Consider the following 21,655-nt stretch of genomic DNA (forward strand, 5'->3'; position numbering starts at 1 on the left):
AACTTTTCCACCTAACTGTCCACCTAATTCTCGATGTGGCACTGTGGCTTAGCTGGCCAAAGCCCCTCACAGGAGATCCTGCGTTCAAATCCCACCTGTGCCTTGTTTGTCCATTGTCTTTTTCAGACTGGTCGACAGAGCAAACTAACCATTTGTGCCAAGTTGACACTGCAGTTCAAAGATGGTTCGGTCCTCACTCAGAGTTCCTGAGCAGATAAATGATGGGGACAGTGGAGTTTTATTTTGGGGGAGAAACGAACGTAGGAAGCAATAATAGAGGAACGTGGCGCCTGTGTGTGAAAAGTTGCGAGTCAGTTGCAGGAAGAGCTTCAGCAACATGTCTTTTGTGTAATTATATTATTTATTGCTAAACTGCCTTGACTGTGTGTATGATGTCTTGGTGATTAAGTATTTGGAAGTTACCTAGAAACACCGGTATTGCCTGCAGCCATGTGTAATTATCTGGGTTATGGGCCCAGCACGCTCCCGCTGCACCACTCTGCTTCTGAAGAAAGTCTCCTTCAGTCACACTGACATGTTTACTGAAGCTCTCCAAATGAATGAATATGCATTTCACTCCACATTAAACACAACATTTCTTTCATCATTTAGCTACGACCATTTACCATCAGCTGTGTTGCAACTGAGTTGGCTGTAACTGTTGTGTGATCAGCTGTGGTCTAAGCCAAGGCAGCGAATTGTGGACCACACCTTCCTGAGCACAGGTCACTTCCACTGCGCCACTCTGCTCCACCATGAGCTTTAAAGCCAGTGAAAGTCGACAGAATTTACATGAACGCTCACACCAGTGCACACACAGCATCTTTTCATGAGGCCAACTGTTGACATTGGCTCTTCAAAGTGGCGTCCATTGAGACCTGGACTTGGAGGTCCAGGTCCAGTTTCATCTGAAGTGGGAGCTCAGAATGAAGTCATGACAGGGAAGCCATGTTGGATTGCACACTCGTGTAGTAGTGAGGATTCTCTGACCTGGAAATCACAAAAATACTCCAGTGAAGTCCTGTGGACGCTGGTTGATATCTAGCAATTCCACACTGTTTATTGAAATGTAGCAGGCCATGCTAATAACCATTATGCTAGTGATGCGGTTTTGTGCCAGAAAGGGAAGTTTTATTGTCAGAATTTGACATGAAACAGGTTTGTACTGAAACCGTTGATATGTTAAATCCCACATCCAGAAGAATAACAGGTCAAGCAGAAGTATATCAATGTCAACGAGCACAGGAGATGCTAAACCTCCTTTCTGAGGAGCCGTTAGCATGAAGACTGGTGGATGGATGATGGACGTGTCTTCCACGTCGGCACAGACATAACCGCGGCGGCCGTCAATCTTTGACCTCATCCACAAACACTGGTGAGATTTTGTCTAATCTGCTTCAGCAGCGTCTGAAGTTTCTCCCCCGCGGTTCTCGCTCCCGAATTCTGCACGATCAGCGGCAGCTGCTCCAGCTGTGTTGTTGTGGCAGTGGACAGCCAGGTGTTGATCTCCCCTTCCAGCTCTGAGCTTGACAGATGAAACGTGGCTTTTAGCGTTTTGCCGCTAATTTTATAGAGGATGTTGGCCAGCTCATCACGAGAAAGAGCGTGGTAGGCGAAGAACGCTGGCAGGATTTCTGCAAAATACTCCTCTGCTTCTGCGGAACCACACCGGAGCAGACCATCAGAGATGCAGCGATTCATGTCAGTGACAATCATAACCATGTCCACCACTGTGATACATGCTGTTGTTCTCCTCATCGAGATCAGCTGGGCGCATCACGGACATCACGTGACGCTCACTCCTTGGTCAGTAGCACTTCAGAACATGAGAAATTCTTCATCTTTACATATACACGTCACACCTGAGTATCAATGGCAGGCAGGCTTTTAGCTGGGAGTGTGAGTCAGGGTGTCACAGTGTTGTTTTTGGGGCCAGGACATTTTGAAATTTGAACCCACTGAAACTCTACTCTATTTCCTGCATTTTGAGAGGTACATTTTGTGGAATTCAGGCAAAATCTGGTCTCTATCACTTTGTCAATCTTATTGTTCGTTTCTGTTTTTTGTGAGTCTGGATAAAAATATCACCAGTAGAACATGAGTTGCTATAGGCGTGAGTGCCAATCCCAGGATGGTAGGGGAAGGTGCCGTATTTCTTGCTTCTGATTGGCTGGAGTCTCTCTCCTCCCATAACTTTAACTTTCTCCTATATTTCTAATTTGAGTTATTTTGCTGAATAACTGCCAACTTATCTTCAAACATTTGCCTCTGCTCAGCTACCTACCTCAGCTGTCCAGCTCCAGGTGAAGGCTCAGCCTTTTACCTCAGATGTTTTCTCAACGTGAGAGGGCGAGGAAGCCACAACCTTCCTCTACTATCCTGGGATTTGCCAATTCACTCTGCGTAGGCATGAGAATCTGCAAATTACTGCCAAAACACCCTTTTCATGTGAACCAGTATGTTCACGCTGCAGTTAGGGCACTTTTTCAAGGGCTTTTCAAGAGAAACGGCACTTACAGTCCAGTTCATAGCATCACAGATCATTGCACTGTATCAAGTAATTTTTGTCTGATTCCACTTGTTAGATTGAAATTCTCTAATATTTTCCTGTTTTTACAATGGAATTTTGTTGAATCCAGTTTCCCATCATCGCAGCTCGGCTCAAGAGCCACTATCATGTCAGTCATTTATATAATAATCATGATGATCCAGGATCGAGTTTCAAGAAAAGTCACCACTGTAAACAAACGTACCACATGTGACGTGATGGTCCCTGGGTCAAATGAGAGCGACAAAATGGCGACGCCCATTTCTTAAAGCGAATTAACGTCGGGATTATATAACTTGATATGACGCCACTCTTCGCTTTTGTTTTAAATGGGTTATACTCGGTTCTGGTTCATTTACCTCCAACTCGGTCGCTGTCACACTTCACACAGATGCTGTTGTGCCAGGTGGTCCCAGGTAGGAGGCTCTTGAACCCCACTAATGACTCGCAAAGCTGGTGTGTGAAACATTCGTGCTGTGCGGAGTTAAGGTTCGAGAATGTTCCGTTTGGACACGGTTGGCACACAGTGTCAGCGACCAGCGTCCCTGGAGAGGAGAGTTGTTACTGTCGCCAGGCGTGACACTCAGTTTCCTGCTGGTGGAAGAAGGTACCTTGGTGGAGGACGCCCTCCCCGGGGGGGCAAGTGCTGTGGGACAAGCAGGTGTCCATGTTCTCCAACTGGTAGTGTCCGGTTTGACACTGGCACTGACGGTTGCTGTCGGCTCGGCACTCGGCCGTCTGGTATTGGGTCCAGTCGCAGGTTGTACAGGGCAGACACGACATCTGGATGTTCCAAAAATCGACGTAGGAGCCTGCGGGACACGGAGAGCACCTGGTCGCCTGCGTCGTTGTGCAGCTGGAGACCATGAATGTTCCTGGAGGACAAAAGTCACATTCCACTAGCGTGTTGGTGTTCCGGTCCAAAACACTGTACGTCCTGGTCGGTGCGGACGGTTCAGCCTGAACTGCACTGAGGCAGATGACCAGGAGCAGCAGGACCGAGGGCGACATCTGTGTGAGGCGGAAGGTGACGCTTGAATACGGAGGGAGTGGCGGGGTCTAGGATCAATAAAGAAGCGACATTTTGTTATTCAAACTGGAGAAGAAGAAGAATTGCACTGATAGAAAATACAGTCATCGTCACAGTGAATAATACATTCATTTCCTAAACACAATACTGTCACAGATCATGGCATTATATAAACTCATTTTTGTCTGATGCCCTTTTTTAGATTGAGCGACTATTTCACTCCACTCCGACATCCGACACCACTGGAACCCGCCACCAAACTCCAAATCAGACGGAGGCAGGCTCCGCGTTCAGGTACTCACCGCGAGCGTTTGCTGGAGGACGATGACGGTCCCGCTACTTGTCTTCCTCCTTTTTTATGTTGGACGTCACACCCTACTCCACTATTTGGCCAGGTGAACGAAACATTGTGGCCACATTGTCAGATAAAGAATCAAAGAACGTACACACCCAATAAACATGGCGATAGACAATGAGTTTTGACCTTGTTGGCTTCATGCCACAAGAACCAGTTCGTGGTCAACAAAACCAGCCGCAAATCGTTGCTGCTGCTCTTTCAACTTGAACTATGTTGTGAATAATTCTCACTTCCTCAAGTACAGTTGAAGTACAAAATACTAGCCTCAATACTTCTAGACCCACCACAGCATTTAGCACTCCACGTCTCCCTCAAAATATTGATGAGGTCAGAGCGAAGTAACTGGATGGATGAAACACAATTAATGAATTAGTGAAGAAGTTCCATCATGTCTGATGTTAAATGTGTTGTCCATTGTTATGTTACCATGATATTCACCCAACATTAATGATCAATATTCTTGAAATGTCATGCCTCTAAAATGAAAAATATTCAACTAAAATAGTTTAAGCATATAATGACTTGTTTTCTTTTTATCAGGAACAAGGCTGAATCTAAGCTACATTTTTCCTCTGTCCGTAACAACAGTCTTGGTAGATAATGTGGAAACTTGCCTGATAGTGCATGACTTTTTTTTTTTTTTTACTGCAGTTAAGTTGCGATCCTTTATTGTTTTGGAACAACATGAGGGGAAATGATTTTCAAAAGATAGGCTTTATTTGCTACTTATATTTAAAGTAAATGTCCTTGCTAAATAAAAACTGATGATAAAATAAGTCCATCTTTTTTTATGATGATCTTCTGTGAGTAGTTTCTGGGCTGACAGTGTGTAGTGCTCCTTGTTTTGTCATGGAGCTCCTCACAAGGGCGGAGCCTGACATAGGCTTGGATGGGCGGAGTCTGAGAGGTAAAGGTGGGGAATGTTTGTGTGTGTGTGCGTGTGTGTGTACAGAGTTGTTCTGCGGCTCATAAATGCAGCCAATTAAAACAGTGGCTGCTGATCTGTTCCACAGGGTCGAGATGTCGAGGGTCAGAAACAGCCTGGAGGGAGATGGGTCTGGAGGTCGGCCATGTTTGTTTACATCCCGTATAGTGTTCGAGTGACGTTGCACTGGTGAGTTCCGCTTTTATCGTCCCTCTATTTTAGATTTCCATCGTGGCAATTTGGACATTCAGGAATGGATTCAGAATAGTTCACGTCCGAATCGTGACCCTTGGCAACTATATTTGTTTCGTTTGTTTGGTGTCGAATTGGCAGGAAAGTTGCAATGGCAAAAGTGCAGTGCCTTGCAGAACTCACGCCTCATATGTCTGCTGTCTTTTTTACACTGGTCCACAGAGCAAACTAACCATTTGTGCTGGGCAGACACTGCAGGTCAAAGACGGTTTGGTGCTCACTCAGAGTTCCTGCGCAGATAAATGATGGGGACAATGGAAGTTGTAATTATATTATATTAAATATTTTATTTATTGCTAACATGCCTTGACTGTGTGTGTGTTGTCTTGGTGATAAAGTATTTGGAAGTTACTTAGAAACGCCTGAAACCACGGGTGTCGAACGAGCCCTCAAAGGTCCACAGCAGCCCTTTGGTGGTTCAGTTTGTTTGGTCCTCACTCAGAGTTATGGCTCGGCAATAACCCGAAAATGTTGCCATTAACAAAATTTACCACAATGACCAACGTCAATTTGTCCATGTTTGTAAATTCAGTATAATTCATAATAAAAGCAAAATCAAAGTTGTTTTCATCTGTTCTGACCGTGTGCTCTTGTGGGCAGATGTGCATTTCCCTTTAAGACGGAGTAAAGCGTGTGTGGTCACGTGACTCCACCCATCCAGCCAGTGTTAGGGGTGAACATTCAAGGTATTAACGTCCTAAAATCAATGATAACCATTCACCCTGCGAGGAGCGTGATCAACATCACTTGCCCTCTCCCTAAAACACAGGCCAACCACAAACCCAGTTTCATGCCTTTTGTTGATGTCTCTGGAAGGCTTCACAGATACATCCAGTGACATGATCAACAGAGCAACCAGTCAAAAACACCTTCTATATATGCAGCAAAGGTTTATTGTCCAACCCAAATGAGACAATAACTTGAGGGAACGTATCCCACAAACTTTCTGACTGCTGTCATGCTAATTGCTGAATGGTAGCTGAGGCGGAGCTGCTCAGCATCCTTCCTGAAGGCTGTCCTGGGGTGCAGTGCTCCGGGGACATTGGTTGGATGTTGGTTTGTCTGGTGTTGCTGCAATCACTGAAACAGTTTATCCCCAGACCTTTACTGCAAGACGCTGTCCATGCACAGTGCAATTTAACTCCAAATGTTTACTGTCAGGTAGTTATGGCACATAAACAGCTTCTTTCTCTTTGGGCTTCTCCCTTCAGGAGATACAGCGGATCGTCTTCCTCCATCTCACCCCGTCCTCTGCTTCCTCTTCTCTCAAACCTAAACCTAAACATTCTCTCTATATATAAAGAATACATGAAATAAAGCAATTTTATATTGGGATAATGTATTAACTGAAAGCAAGGTTGAACCACGAAGATGTGGAGTACCTCGACAGAACACTGTTTCACTTCATTTGCAAACTGTGCTTTCCATTCATCGTGCTTGGGATGATGCATTTAAGTTGCGGTCATGTCGCCCAGCCCGACTCAGAGTTCCTGAGCAGATAAATGATGGTTGTTCACATCTGAGACAAAGCTGCAAGAGACAGAGAGGTCGAAGCATAGAGAGGTGAACAGCACACGATTCAAACACGGCAGGGAAGGTGAGGTTCCACTGAGACTTGAACTCAGATCACTGGATTCAGAGTCCAGACCATTACACCATGGAACCACTGGAGACTGACGTCCTTCAGTGAACAGCAGATTCTCAGGTTGATTTCTGTAATCAAGTGTTTCTTTCACTTCTCCATGCCTGGTCATGTCTCTCTCACATGTAAACAAAGGGGGAACATCCAAAGACCCTGAGAGCAGGGGATGGTTTCCATCCACTGACCTCTGGGTTATGAGGCCAGCACGCTTGCATGAACAATAAACAGCATTTCTGTCATCTGTTTTCATCTGCGATGTGAATCACTCGAGAATGTCAGTCATGAAAACTTCCTGCAACATTTTTTCACTGCACGGAACCAGTTGCAGTTGGGTGATTCAGAACAATGCTTGTCATTTTCAGTCATCAGGTCAGATAAAAAACAGGTGTGGCTCAGGCGAGTGGATTCAGTTTTGATCCTGAAGTCATGCGTCCGTCAAGAGCATGTGTCACACAAGTCATTCACCGTGTCCCACTCTCATCCAGCTCCAAATGAAAACCATTGGCCTTCTGCAGCGCACCAAAAACTGGATCGACTGAATTGTCAATTTTGTGAAGAGGTGATGAATGTCAGGTGCAGGGTGGGGCTGCAAAGCCGCTCTCTGGAGGTCATTCAAGGGCAAACATGATCGCCTTTTAGTTCATGCATTTTATGTGATACACATTTAGAGTTTCATGTTTCTAGATGCTTAAGGTGCTTAAGGTGGTAACTGTGAGGGTGGAGATGCTAATGGTGCTTCTCTCTGCCCCTTTTCAATCCTTCAAATCAAGTGAAGATGAAAGGCTTGTTGTTGCATCTTTGAAGTTGGATTCAAATAAACGTATGAAGCAATGAGTTTGTTCCATTCTGGCTCCAAGCATTGTTGACCACCATGATTTTCATGCGTTGTTTTTTCTTGGAACCTTGTGTTGCCAGGTTTGTTTACGTCTGAGACAGATGCAGTGAGAGAGCCACGACATGGAGAAATGACAGCGCTGCAAAGAAACACTTTGACGTCGACATGAGCCAGTTCTCTGTTATGAGCCAAGTGGAAGCAGAGTGGAGCAGCAGAAGTACGCTGAGGCCATGAGGTCATGAGGTGTAGAAGTCAACCCCATGGTTCCATGGTGTAATGGCCAGGACTCTGAATCCGGTGATCCAAGTTCAAGTCTCCGTGGAACCTGACTGATGCTGTGTCCTCACTGAAGAGCATTCACGTGGCAGGGTTAATGATGGTTCAGTGCCATGGCTTTAATGAAAGCTGCCACACCTTCAGAAAATTGAATCTCTTCTTAAAGATGTGGTCAAACGTATTCAAACAATGTGGAAACACCTAAACCGCAGTTGTCAAACCGGTCCTCAAACAGCTGCAGCGGGTGCAGGCTTTTGTTCCAACCAGTCAAGAGGACACCTTCTCACCAATCCAGTGTCTTTAAAATAAATCATTGTTCCAGTCAGGCTCAACTTTTCACACCTCACTGTTCCCCACAGCAGCCTCATTTCTTGATGATTCCCGTGTCAGTTGGAAATACTTTATCTCCCAACACACTGAGACTTCTCTCGTTCTCCATGTGGCGCTGTGCCTTAGCTGGTCAAAGCGCCTGTGTAGTAAACAGGAGGTCCTGGGTTCAAATCCCAGCTGTGCCTGATATGTCCACTGTCTTTTTCAGACTGGTCCACAGAGCAAACTAACATTAGTGCCAAGTTGACACTGCAGTTCAAAGATGGTTCGGTCCTGAGCAGATAAATGATGGGGACAATGTAGTTTTATTATGAGGCAGCAACATCCTTTGCATTGCATTGTTCACCACCATATTCATGCGTTTTACGAAGAACATCCAAGGACCACTCTGGAGTCTAAACCTGTGGTTCCATGGTGTAATGGTCAGCACTCTGGACTCTGAATCCAGTGATCCGAGTTCAAGTCTCGGTGGAACCTCTGTTATCGTGTCCTGAGAGTTGCCTTTGGTCACACTGACATGTTGCTGAAGCGCTTCCTGCGACTGACTCCAAATACTGTTCCAGACAGGCACAACCTTTCACAGGAGCCACCTTCCTCTATTTTATTTAATTCCCATTTCACTTGGAGATCTCCAAGACCCCGAGACTCTTTAGCTATACGGTGCTGTGGCTGAGCTGGTCAAAGTGCCTGTCTAATAAACAGGACATCCTGGGTTCAAGGTAACTAGTAACTGTAACTCAGTTACTAATTGGTTGCAACTGAGTTGGCTGTAACTGTTGTGTGATCAGCTGTGGTCTATACCAAGGCAGCGAATTGTGGACCACACCTTCCTGAGCACAGCTCACTTCCACTGCGCCACTCTGCTCCACCATGAGCTTTAAAGCCAGTGAAAGTCGACAGAATTTACATGAACGCTCACACCAGTGCACACACAGCATCTTTTCATGAGGCCAACTGTTGACATTGGCTCTTCAAAGTGGCGTCCATTGAGACCTGGACTTGGAGGTCCAGGTCCAGTTTCATCTGAAGTGGGAGCTCAGAATGAAGTCATGACAGGGAAGCCATGTTGGATTGCACACTCGTGTAGTAGTGAGGATTCTCTGACCTGGAAATCACAAAAATACTCCAGTGAAGTCCTGTGGACGCTGGTTGATATCTAGCAATTCCACACTGTTTATTGAAATGTAGCAGGCCATGCTAATAACCATTATGCTAGTGATGCGGTTTTGTGCCAGAAAGGGAAGTTTTATTGTCAGAATTTGACATGAAACAGGTTTGTACTGAAACCGTTGATATGTTAAATCCCACATCCAGAAGAATAACAGGTCAAGCAGAAGTATATCAATGTCAACGAGCACAGGAGATGCTAAACCTCCTTTCTGAGGAGCCGTTAGCATGAAGACTGGTGGATGGATGATGGACGTGTCTTCCACGTCGGTACAGTCATAACTGCGGCGGCCGTCAATCTTTGACCTCATCCACAAACACTGGTGAGATTTTGTCTAATCTGCTTCAGCAGCGTCTGAAGTTTCTCCCCCGCGGTTCTCGCTCCCGAATTCTGCACGATCAGCGGCAGCTGCTCCAGCTGTGTTGTTGTGGCAGTGGACAGCCAGGTGTTGATCTCCCCTTCCAGCTCTGAGCTTGACAGATGAAACGTGGCTTTTAGCGTTTTGCCGCTAATTTTATAGAGGATGTTGGCCAGCTCATCACGAGAGAGAGCGTGGTAGGCGAAGAACGCTGGCAGGATTTCTGCAAAATACTCCTCTGCTTCTGCGGAACCACACCGGAGCAGACCATCAGAGATGCAGCGATTCATGTCAGTGACAATCATAACCATGTCCACCACTGTGATACATGCTGTTGTTCTCCTCATCGAGATCAGCTGGGCGCATCACGGACATCACGTGACGCCCACTCCTTGGTCAGTAACACGTCAGAACATGAGAAATTCTTCATCTTTACATATACACGTCACACCTGAGTATCAATGGCAGGCAGGCTTTTAGCTGGGAGTGTGAGTCAGGGTGTCACAGTGTTGTTTTTGGGGCCAGGACATTTTGCAATTTGAACCCACTGAAACTGTACTCTATTTCCTGCATTTTGAGAGGTACATTTTGTGGAATTCAGGCAAAATCTGGTCTCTATCACTTTGTCAATCTTATTGTTCATTTCTCTTTTTTGTGAGTCTGGATAAAAATATCACCAGTAGAACATGAGTTGCCATAGGCGTGAGTGCCAATCCCAGGATGGTAGGGGAAGGTGCCGTATTTCTTGCTTCTGATTGGCTGGAGTCTCTCTCCTCCCAAACTTTAACTTTCTCCTATATTTCTAATTTGAGCTATTTAGCTGAATAACTGCCAACTTATCTTCAAACATTTGCCTCTGCTCAGCTACCTACCTCAGTTGTCCAGCTCCAGGTGAAGGCTCAGCCTTTTACCTCAGATGTTTTCTCAACGTGAGAGGGCGAGGAAGCCACAACCTTCCTCTACTATCCTGGGATTTGCCAATTCGCTCTGCGTAGGCATGAGAATCTGCAAATAACCGCCAAAACACCCTTTTCATGTGAACCAGTATGTTCACGCTGCAGTTAGGGCACTTTTTCAAGGGCTTTTCAAGAGAAACGGCACTTACAGTCCAGTCCATAGCATCACAGATCATTGCACTGTATCAAGTAATTTTTGTCTGATGCCACTTGAGTTCGAAATTTATATAATAATCATGATGATCCATGAACTGGTTTCAAGAAAAGTCACCACTGTAAACATATCACATGTGACGTGATGGTCCATGGGTCAAATGAGAGCTGGTTCATTTACCTGCGACTATGATGCTGTCACACTTCACACAGATGCTGTTGTGCCAGGTGGTCCCAGGTAGGAGGCTCTTGAACCCCACAAATGACTCGCAAAGCTGGTGTGTCAAACATTCTTGCTGTGCGGAGTTAAGGTTCGAGAATGTTCCGTTTGGACACGGTTGGCACACAGTGTCAGCGACCAGCGTCCCTGGAGAGGAGAGTTGTTACTGTCGCCAGGCGTGACACTCAGTTTCCTGCTGGTGGAAGAAGGTACCTTGGTGGAGGACGCCCTCCCCGGGGGGGCAAGTGGTGTGCGGCAAGCAGGTGTCCATGTTCTCCAACTGGTAGTGTCCGGGTTGACACTGGCATTGACGGTTGCTGTCGGCCCGGCACTCGGCCGTCTGGTATTGGGTCCGGGCGCAGGTTTTACACGGCAGACACGACATGATGACGTTCAAAGAATCAATGTAGGAGCCTGCGGGACACGGAGAGCACCTGGTCGCCTGCGTCGCTGTGCACCTGGAGACCAGGAATGTTCCTGGAAGACAAAAGTCACATTCCACTAGCGTGTTGGTGTTCCGGTCCAAAACACTGTACGTCCTGGTCGGTGCGGACGGTTCAGCCCAAACTGCACTGAGGCAGATGACCAGGAGCAGCAGGACCGAGGGCGACATCTGTGTGAGGCGGAAGGTGACGCTTGAATACGGAGGGAGTGGCGGGGTTTAAATCTAGGATCAATAAAGAAGCGACATTTTGTTATTCAAACTGGAGAAGAAGAAGAATTGCACTGATAGAAAATACAGTCATCGTCACAGTGAATAATACATTCATTTCCTAAACACAATACTGTCACAGATCATGGCATTATATAAACTCATTTTTGTCTGATGCCCTTTATTAGATTGAGCGACTATTTCTTAGTCCTTTTTTTCTTTATTGATTCTAAATGTACAAATTTAGAATCAATGAAGAAGCTGCCGAACAGCTGGAACCACTCCGACATCCGACACCACTGGAACCCGCCACCAAACTCCAAATCAGACGGAGGCAGGCTCCGCGTTCAGGTACTCACCGCGAGCGTTTGCTGGAGGACGATGACGGTCCCGCTGCTTGTCTTCCTCCTTTTTTATGTTGGACGTCACACCCTACTCCACTATTTGGCCAGGTGAACGAAACATTGTGGCCACATTGCCAGATAAAGAATCAAAGAACGTACACACCCAATAAACATGGCGATAGACAATGAGTTTTGACCTTGTTGGCTTCATGCCACAAGAACCAGTTCGTGGTCAACAAAACCAGCCGCAAATCGTTGCTTCTGCTCTTTCAACTTGAACTATGTTGTGAATAATTCTCACTTCCTCAAGTACAGTTGAAGTACAAAATACTAGCCTCAATACTTCTAGACCCACCACAGCATTTAGCACTCCACGTCTCCCTCAAAATATTGATGAGGTCAGAGCGAAGTAACTGGATGGATGAAACACAATTAATGAATTAGTGAAGAAGTTCCATCATGTCTGATGTTAAATGTGTTGTCCATTGTTATGTTACCATGATATTCACCCAACATTAATGATCAATATTCTTGAAATGTAATGCCTCTAAAATGAAAAATATTCAACTAAAATAGTTGAAGCATATAATGACTTGTTTTCTTTTTATCAGGAACAAGGCTGAATCTAAGCTACATTTTTCCTCTGTCCGTAACAACAGTCTTGGTAGATAATGTGGAAACTTGCCTGATAGTGCATGACTTTTTTTTTTTTTTACTGCAGTTAAGTTGCGATCCTTTATTGTTTTGGAACAACATGAGGGGAAATGATTTTCAAAAGATAGGCTTTATTTGCTACTTATATTTAAAGTAAATGTCCTTGCTAAATAAAAACTGATGATAAAATAAGTCCATCTTTTTTATGATGATCTTCTGTGAGTAGTTTCTGGGCTGACAGTGTGTAGTGCTCCTTGTTTTGTCATGGAGCTCCTCACAAGGGCGGAGCCTGACATAGGCTTGGATGGGCGGAGTCTGAGAGGTAAAGGTGAGGAATGTTTGTGTGTGTGTGCGTGTGTGTGTACAGAGTTGTTCTGCGGCTCATAAATGCAGCCAATTAAAACAGTGGCTGCTGATCTGTTCCACAGGGTCGAGATGTCGAGGGTCAGAAACAGCCTGGAGGGAGATGGGTCTGGAGGTCGGCCATGTTTGTTTACATCCCGTATAGTGTTCGAGTGACGTTGCACTGGTGAGTTCCGCTTTTATCGTCCCACTATTTTAGATTTCCATCGTGGCAATTTGGACATTCAGGAATGGATTCAGAATAGTTCACGTCCGAATCGTGACCCTTGGCAACTGTATTTGTTTCGTTTGTTTGGTGTCGAATTGGCAGGAAAGTTGCAATGGCAAAAGTGCAGTGCCTTGCAGAACTCACGCCTCATATGTCTGCTGTCTTTTTTAGACTGGCCCACAGAGCAAACTAACCATTTGTGCTGGGCAGACACTGCAGGTCAAAGACGGTTTGGTGCTCACTCAGAGTTCCTGCGCAGATAAATGATGGGGACAATGGACGTTGTAATTATATTATATGAAATATTTTATTTATTGCTAACATGCCTTGACTGTGTGTGTGTTGTCTTGGTGATAAAGTATTTGGAAGTTACTTAGAAACGCCTGAAACCACGGGTGTCGAACGAGCCCTCAAAGGTCCACAGCAGCCCTTTGGTGGTTCAGTTTGACGCCCTTGATCGAAACAAATTGGTAACACTAGGGGTGCACCAGTAATCTTTTTTTTTCCTTTTGGTCGAAACAGATTTTTACAGATTTTTTCCCCTGAGCAACTAAAGTAAACACACCACTTTCTTTATTGTGATTGAATTGAAAACATTACAACTTTAAACACTAATTGAATTGGTTCCATGGTGTAATGCTCAGCACTCTGGACTCTCAATCCAGCGATCCGAGATCAAGTCTCGGTGGAACTTCCCCTTTTGATAGTTGCTGATGTTCTCACTGCAAAATCCAGACGCACAAGGGAACGAAAAGTTCTGCTTTTCTTTTCATTGTTACAGTCAGGGACTATGTTGGTTTGGTCCTCACTCAGAGTTATGGCTCGGCAATAACCCGAAAATGTTGCCATTAACAAAATGTACCACAATGACCGACGTCAATTTGTCCATGTTGGTAAATTCAGTATAATTCATAATAAAAGCAAAATCAAAGTTGTTTTCATCTGTTCTGACCGTGTGCTCTTGTGGGCAGATGTGCATTTCCCTTTAAGACGGAGTAAAGCGTGTGTGGTCACATGACTCCACCCATCCAGCCAGTGTTAGGGGTGAACATTCAAGGTATTAACGTCCTAAAATCAATGATAACCATTCACCCTGCGAGGAGCGTGATCAACATCACTTGCCCTCTCCCTAAAACACAGGCCAACCACAAACCCAGTTTCATGCCTTTTGTTGATGTCTCTGGAAGGCTTCACAGATACATCCAGTGACATGATCAACAGAGCAACCAGTCAAAAACACCTTCTATATATGCAGCAAAGGTTTATTGTCCAACCCAAATGAGACAATAACTTGAGGGAACGTATCCCACAAACTTTCTGACTGCTGTCATGCTAATTGCTGAATGGTAGCTGAGGCGGAGCTGCTCAGCATCCTTCCTGAAGGCTGTCCTGGGGTGCAGTGCTCCGGGGACATTGGTTGGATGTTGGTTTGTCTGGTGTTGCTGCAATCACTGAAACAGTTTATCCCCAGACCTTTACTGCAAGACGCTGTCCATGCACAGTGCAATTTAACTCCAAATGTTTACTGTCAGGTAGTTATGGCACATAAACAGCTTCTTTCTCTTTGGGCTTCTCCCTTCAGGAGATACAGCGGATCGTCTTCCTCCATCTCACCCCGTCCTCTGCTTCCTCGTCTCGCAAACCTAAACCTAAACATTCTCTCTATATATAAAGAATACATGAAATAAAGCAATTTTATATTGGGATAATGTATTAACTGAAAGCAAGGTTGAACCACGAAGATGTGGAGTACCTCGACAGAGCACTGTTTCACTTCATTTGCAAACTGTGCTTTCCATTCATCGTGCATTTAATTTGCGGTCATGTCGCCCAGCCCGACTCAGAGTTCCTGAGCAGATAAATGATGGTTGTTCACATCTGAGACAGAGCTGCAAGAGACAGAGAGGTCGAAGCATAGAGAGGTGAACAGCACACGATTCAAACACGGCAGTGAAGGTGAGGTTCCACTGAGACTTGAACTCAGATCACTGGATTCAGAGTCCAGACCATTACACCATGGAACCTTTCAGTGAACATCAGATTCTCAGGTTGATTTCTCCACTTCCTGAAGCAAGAGGAAAGCTCATCTGACCATCATGTTAAAAGCAACACTTGGATTTGAACCCTGATGATGAAAAAGGCAAGCGTCCAAGTGTTTCTCTGTTTCTTTCACTTCTCCATGCCTGGTCATGTCTGTCTCACATGTAAACAAAGGGGGAACATCCAAAGACCCTGAGAGCAGGGGATGGTTTCCATCCACTGACCTCTGGGTTATGAGGCCAGCACGCTTTTATGAACAATAAACAGCATTTCTGTCATCTGTTTTCATCTGCGATGTGAATCACTCGAGAATGTCAGTCATGAAAACTTCCTGCAACATTTTTTCACTGCACGTAACCAGTTGCAGTTGGGTGATTCAGAACAATGCTTGTCATTTTCAGTCATAAGGTCAGATCAGAAAAAAAAGGGGGGGCTCAGGAGAGTGGATTCAGTTTTGATCCTGAAGTCATGCGTCCGTCTAGAGCATGTGTCACACAAGTCATTCACCGTGTCCCACTCTCATCCAGCTCCAAATGAAAACCATTGGCCTTCTGCAGTGCACCAAAAACTGGATCGACTGAATTGTCAATTTTGTGAAGAGGTGATGAATGTCAGGTGCAGGGTGGGGCTGCAAAGCCGCTCTCTGGAGGTCATTCAAGGGCAAACATGATCGCCTTTTAGTTCATGCATTTTATGTGATACACATTTAGAGTTTCATGTTTCTAGATGCTTAAGGTGCTTAAGGTGGTAACTGTGAGGGTGGAGATGCTAATGGTGCTTCTCTCTGCTCCTTTTCCTTCAAATCAAGTCGAGATGAAAGGCTTGTTGTTGCATCTTTGAAGTTGGATTCAAATAAACGTATGAAGCAATGAGTTTGTTCCATTCTGGCTCCAAGCATTGTTGCCCACCATGATATTCATGCGTTGTTTTTTCTAGGAACCTTGCGTTGCCAGGTTTGTTTACGTCTGAGACAGATGCAGTGAGAGAGCCACAACATGGAGAAATGACAGCGCTGCAAAGAAACACTTTGACGTCGACATGAGCCAGTTCTCTGTTATGAGCCAAGTGGAAGCAGAGTGGAGCAGCAGAAGCACGCTGAGGCCATGAGGTCATGAGGTGTAGAAGTCAACCCCATGGTTCCATGGTGTAATGGCCAGGACTCTGAATCCGGTGATCCAAGTTCAAGTCTCTGTGGAACCTGACTGATGCTGTGTCCTCACTGAAGAGCATTCACGTGGCAGGGTTAATGATGGTTCAGTGCCATGGCTTTAATGAAAGCTGCCACACCTTCAGAAAATTGAATCTCTTCTTAAAGATGTGGTCAAACGTATTCAAACAATGTGGAAACACCTAAACCGCAGTTGTCAAACCGGTATTCAAAGAGCTGCAGCGGGTGCAGGCTTTGGTTCCAACCAGTCAAGAGGACACCTTCTCACCAATCCGGTGTCTTTAGAATAAATCATTCTTCGTTCTCGTTCTCTCTTTCTCCATGTGGCGCTGTGCCTTAGCTGGTCAAAGCGCCTGTCTAGTAAACAGGAGGTCCTGGGTTCAAATCCCAGCAGTGCCTGATATGTCCACTGTCTTTTTCAGACTGGTTCACAGAGCAAACTAACATTTGTGCCAAGTTGACACTGCAGTTCAAAGATGGTTCGGTCCTCACTCAGAGGTCCTGAGCAGATAAATGATGGGGACAATGTAGTTTTATTATGAGGGAGCAACATCCATTGCATTGCATTGTTCACCACCATATTCATGCGTTTTACGAAGAACATCCAAGGACCACTCTGGAGTCTAAACCTTTGGTTCCATGGTGTAATGGTCAGCACTCTGGACTCTGAATCCAGTGATCCGAGTTCAAGTCTCGGTGGAACCTCTGTTATCGTGTCCTGAGAGTTGCCTTTGGTCACACTGACATGTTGCTGAAGCGCTTCCTGCGACTGACTCCAAATACTGTTCCAGACAGGCACAACCTTTCACAGGAGCCACCTTCCTCTATTTTATTTAATTCCCATTTCACTTGGAGATCTCCAAGACCCCGAGACTCTTTAGCTATACGGTGCTGTGGCTGAGCTGGTCAAAGTGCCTGTCTAATAAACAGGACATCCTGGGTTCAAGGTAACTAGTAACTGTAACTCAGTTACTAATTGGTTGCAACTGAGTTGGCTGTAACTGTTGTGTGATCAGCTGTGGTCTAAGCCAAGGCAGCGAATTGTGGACCACACCTTCCTGAGCACAGCACACTTCCACTGCGCCACTCTGCTCCACCATGAGCTTTAAAGCCAGTGAAAGTCGACAGAATTTACATGAACGCTCACACCAGTGCACACACAGCATCTTTTCATGAGGCCAACTGTTGACATTGGCTCTTCAAAGTGGTGTCCATTGAGACCTGGACTTGGAGGTCCAGGTCCAGTTTCATCTGAAGTGGGAGCTCAGAATGAAGTCATGACAGGGAAGCCATGTTGGATTGCACACTCGTGTAGTAGTGAGGATTCTCTGACCTGGAAATCACAAAAATACTCCAGTGAAGTCCTGTGGACGCTGGTTGATATCTAACAATTCCACACTGTTTATTGAAATGTAGCAGGCCATGCTAATAACCATTATGCTAGTGATGCGGTTTTGTGCCAGAAAGGGAAGTTTTATTGTCAGAATTTGACATGAAACAGGTTTGTACTGAAACCGTTGATATGTTAAATCCCACATCCAGAAGAATAACAGGTCAAGCAGAAGTATATCAATGTCAACGAGCACAGGAGATGCTAAACCTCCTTTCTGAGGAGCCGTTAGCATGAAGACAGGTGGATGGATGATGGACGTGTCTTCCACGTCGGCACAGACATAACCGCGGCGGCCATCAATCTTTGACCTCATCCACAAACACTGGTGAGATTTTGTCTAATCTGCTTCAGCAGCGTCTGAAGTTTCTCCCCCGCGGTTCTCGCTCCCGAATTCTGCACGATCAGCGGCAGCTGCTCCAGCTGTGTTGTTGTGGCAGTGAACAGCCAGGTGTTGATCTCCTCTTCCAGCTCTGAGCTTGACAGATGAAACGTGGCTTTTAGCGTTTTGCCGCTAATTTTATAGAGGATGTTGGCCAGCTCATCACGAGAGAGAGCGTGGTAGGCGAAGAACGCTGGCAGGATTTCTGCAAAATACTCCTCTGCTTCTGCGGAACCACACCGGAGCAGACCATCAGAGATGCAGCGATTCATGTCAGTGACAATCATAACCATGTCCACCACTGTGATACATGCTGTTGTTCTCCTCATCGAGATCAGCTGGGCGCATCACGGACATCACGTGACGCCCACTCCTTGGTCAGTAACACGTCAGAACATGAGAAATTCTTCATCTTTACATATACACGTCACACCTGAGTATCAATGGCAGGCAGGCTTTTAGCTGGGAGTGTGAGTCAGGGTGTCACAGTGTTGTTTTTGGGGCCAGGACATTTTGAAATTTGAACCCACTGAAACTCTACTCTATTTCCTGCATTTTGAGAGGTACATTTTGTGGAATTAAGGCAACATCTGGTCTCTATCACTTTGTTAATCTTATTGTTCATTTCTCTTTTTTGTGAGTCTGGATAAAAATATCACCAGTAGAACATGAGTTGCTATAGGCGTGAGTGCTAATCCCAGGATGGTAGGGGAAGGTGCCGTATTTCTTGCTTCTGATTGGCTGGAGTCTCTCTCCTCCCAAACTTTAACTTTCTCCTATATTTCTAATTTGAGTTATTTTGCTGAATAACTGCCAACTTATCTTCAAACATTTGCCTCTGCTCAGCTACTTACCTCAGTTGTCCAGCTCCAGGTGAAGGCTCAGCCTTTTACCTCAGATGTTTTCTCAACGTGAGAGGGCGAGGAAGCCACAACCTTCCTCTACTATCCTGGGATTTGCCAATTCACTCTGCGTAGGCATGAGAATCTGCAAATTACTGCCAAAACACCCTTTTCATGTGAACCAGTATGTTCACGCTGCAGTTAGGGCACTTTTTCAAGGGCTTTTCAAGAGAAACGGCACTTACAGTCCAGTTCATAGCATCACAGATCATTGCACTGTATCAAGTAATTTTTGTCTGATTCCACTTGTGAGTTCGAAATTTATATAATAATCATGATGATCCAGGATCTAGTTTCAAGAAAAGTCACCACTGTAAACAAACGTACCACATGTGACGTGATGGTCCATGGGTCAAATGAGAGCGACAAAATGGCGACGCCCATTTCTTACAGCGAATTAACGTCGGGATTATATAACTTGATATGACGCCACTCTTCGCTTTTGTTTTAAATGGGTTATACTCGGTTCTGGTTCATTTACCTGCGACTATGATGCTGTCACACTTCACACAGATGCTGTTGTGCCAGGTGGTCCCAGGTAGGAGGCTCTTGAACCCCACTAATGACTCGCAAAGCTGGTGTGTCAAACATTCTTGCTGTGCGGAGTTATGGTTCGAGAATGTTCCGTTTGGACACGGTTGGCACACAGTGTCAGCGACCAGCGTCCCTGGAGAGGAGAGTTGTTACTGTCACCAGGCGTGACACTCAGTTTCCTGCTGGTGGAAGAAGGTACCTTGGTGGAGGACGCCCTCCCCGGGGGGGCAAGTGCTGTGCGGCAAGCAGGTGTCCATGTTCTCCAACTGGTAGTGTCCGGGTTGACACTGGCATTGACGGTTGCTGTTGGCCCGACACTCAGCCGTCTGGTATTGGGTCCAGTCGCAGGTTTCACAGGGCAGACACGACATCTGGATGTTCCAAAAATCGACGAAGGAGCCTGCGGGACACGGAGAGCACCTGGTCGCCTGCGTCGTTGTGCAGCTGGAGACCATGAATGTTCCTGGAGGACAAAAGTCACATTCCACTAGCGTGTTGGTGTTCCGGTCCAAAACACTGTACGTCCTGGTCGGTGCGGACGGTTCAGCCTGAACTGCACTGAGGCAGATGACCAGGAGCAGCAGGACCGAGGGCGACATCTGTGTGAGGCGGAAGGTGACGCTTGAATACGGAGGGAGTGGCGGGGTTTAAATCTAGGATCAATAAAGAAGCGACATTTTGTTATTCAAACTGGAGAAGAAGAAGAATTGCACTGATAGAAAATACAGTCATCGTCACAGTGAATAATACATTCATTTCCTAAACACAATACTGTCACAGATCATGGCATTATATAAACTCATTTTTGTCTGATGCCCTTTATTAGATTGAGCGGCTATTTCTTAGTCCTTTTTTTCTTTATTGATTCTAAATTTACAAATTTAGAATCAATGAAGAAGCTGCCGAACAGCTGGAACCACTCCGACATCCGACACCACTGGAACCCGCCACCAAACTCCAAATCAGACGGAGGCAGGCTCCGCGTTCAGGTACTCACCGCGAGCGTTTGCTGGAGGACGATGACGGTCCCGCTGCTTGTCTTCCTCCTTTTTTATGTTGGACGTCACACCCTACTCCACTATTTGGCCAGGTGAACGAAACATTGTGGCCACATTGCCAGATAAAGAATCAAAGAACGTACACACCCAATAAACATGGCGATAGACAATGAGTTTTGACCTTGTTGGCTTCATGCCACAAGAACCAGTTCGTGGTCAACAAAACCAGCCACAAATCGTTGCTTCTGCTCTTTCAACTTGAACTATGTTGTGAATAATTCTCACTTCCTCAAGTACAGTTGAAGTACAAAATACTAGCCTCAATACTTCTAGACCCACCACAGCATTTAGCACTCCACGTCTCCCTCAAAATATTGATGAGGTCAGAGCGAAGTAACTGGATGGATGAAACACAATTAATGAATTAGTGAAGAAGTTCCATCATGTCTGATGTTAAATGTGTTGTCCATTGTTATGTTACCATGATATTCACCCAACATTAATGATCAATATTCTTGAAATGTAATGACTCTAAAATGAAAAATATTCAACTAAAATAGTTGAAGCAAATTATGACTTGTTTTCTTTTTATCAGGAACAAGGCTGAATCTAAGCTACATTTTTCCTCTGTCCGTAACAACAGTCTTGGTAGATAATGTGGAAACTTGCCTGGTAGTGCATGACTTTTTTTTTTTTTAATGCAGTTAAGTTGCGATCCTTTATTGTTTTGGAACAACATGAGGGGAAATGATTTTCAAAAGATAGGCTTTATTTGCTACTTATATTTAAAGAAATGTCCTTGCTAAATAAAAACTGATGATAAAATAAGTCCATCTTTTTTATGATGATCTTCTGTGAGTAGTTTCTGGGCTGACAGTGTGTAGTGCTCCTTGTTTTGTCATGGAGCTCCTCACAAGGGCGGAGCCTGACATAGGCTTGGATGGGCGGAGTCTGAGAGGTAAAGGTGAA

The 21,655-nt window shown here is 45.4% G+C and overlaps 3 protein-coding genes, 1 long non-coding RNA gene and 3 other non-coding genes across 7 annotated transcripts; 4 read left to right on the forward strand and 3 right to left on the reverse strand.

The window, feature by feature from the left end:
* Positions 1 to 1,080: 1,080 nt before the first annotated feature.
* On the reverse strand, positions 1,081 to 4,031 carry LOC128757448 (tumor necrosis factor receptor superfamily member 6B-like). The gene is made up of 4 exons (XM_053862750.1): positions 3,881 to 4,031; positions 3,160 to 3,607; positions 2,908 to 3,093; positions 1,081 to 1,655 (listed from the first exon to the last, which is right to left on the reverse strand). The coding sequence occupies exons 2-4, from the start codon at positions 3,557 to 3,559 to the stop codon at positions 1,360 to 1,362; spliced, it is 882 nt and encodes a 293-aa protein (XP_053718725.1). The 5' UTR covers positions 3,560 to 3,607; positions 3,881 to 4,031; the 3' UTR covers positions 1,081 to 1,359.
* LOC128757450 (uncharacterized) lies at positions 2,779 to 19,657 on the forward strand. Its single transcript, XR_008414376.1, has 3 exons — positions 2,779 to 3,872; positions 4,950 to 5,050; positions 13,130 to 19,657. It is a non-coding gene; the product is annotated as an uncharacterized LOC128757450 (long non-coding RNA).
* trnaq-cug (transfer RNA glutamine (anticodon CUG)) lies at positions 8,602 to 8,673 on the forward strand. The gene has a single exon. It is a non-coding gene; the product is annotated as a tRNA-Gln (tRNA).
* LOC128757447 (tumor necrosis factor receptor superfamily member 6B-like) lies at positions 9,398 to 12,178 on the reverse strand. Its single transcript, XM_053862749.1, has 4 exons — positions 12,063 to 12,178; positions 11,265 to 11,718; positions 11,013 to 11,198; positions 9,398 to 9,966 (listed from the first exon to the last, which is right to left on the reverse strand). The coding sequence occupies exons 2-4, from the start codon at positions 11,662 to 11,664 to the stop codon at positions 9,671 to 9,673; spliced, it is 882 nt and encodes a 293-aa protein (XP_053718724.1). The 5' UTR covers positions 11,665 to 11,718; positions 12,063 to 12,178; the 3' UTR covers positions 9,398 to 9,670.
* trnat-agu (transfer RNA threonine (anticodon AGU)) lies at positions 16,806 to 16,879 on the forward strand. The gene has a single exon. It is a non-coding gene; the product is annotated as a tRNA-Thr (tRNA).
* Positions 17,114 to 17,185, forward strand: trnaq-cug (transfer RNA glutamine (anticodon CUG)). The gene has a single exon. It is a non-coding gene; the product is annotated as a tRNA-Gln (tRNA).
* On the reverse strand, positions 17,917 to 20,789 carry LOC128757449 (tumor necrosis factor receptor superfamily member 6B-like). The gene is made up of 4 exons (XM_053862752.1): positions 20,686 to 20,789; positions 19,888 to 20,341; positions 19,636 to 19,821; positions 17,917 to 18,478 (listed from the first exon to the last, which is right to left on the reverse strand). The coding sequence occupies exons 2-4, from the start codon at positions 20,285 to 20,287 to the stop codon at positions 18,183 to 18,185; spliced, it is 882 nt and encodes a 293-aa protein (XP_053718727.1). The 5' UTR covers positions 20,288 to 20,341; positions 20,686 to 20,789; the 3' UTR covers positions 17,917 to 18,182.
* Between the last annotated feature and the right edge of the window lie 866 nt (positions 20,790 to 21,655).

The sequence above is a fragment of the Synchiropus splendidus genome, chromosome 4 (assembly GCF_027744825.2).
Source record: "Synchiropus splendidus isolate RoL2022-P1 chromosome 4, RoL_Sspl_1.0, whole genome shotgun sequence".
Classification (NCBI taxonomy): Eukaryota; Metazoa; Chordata; class Actinopteri; order Syngnathiformes; family Callionymidae; genus Synchiropus; species Synchiropus splendidus.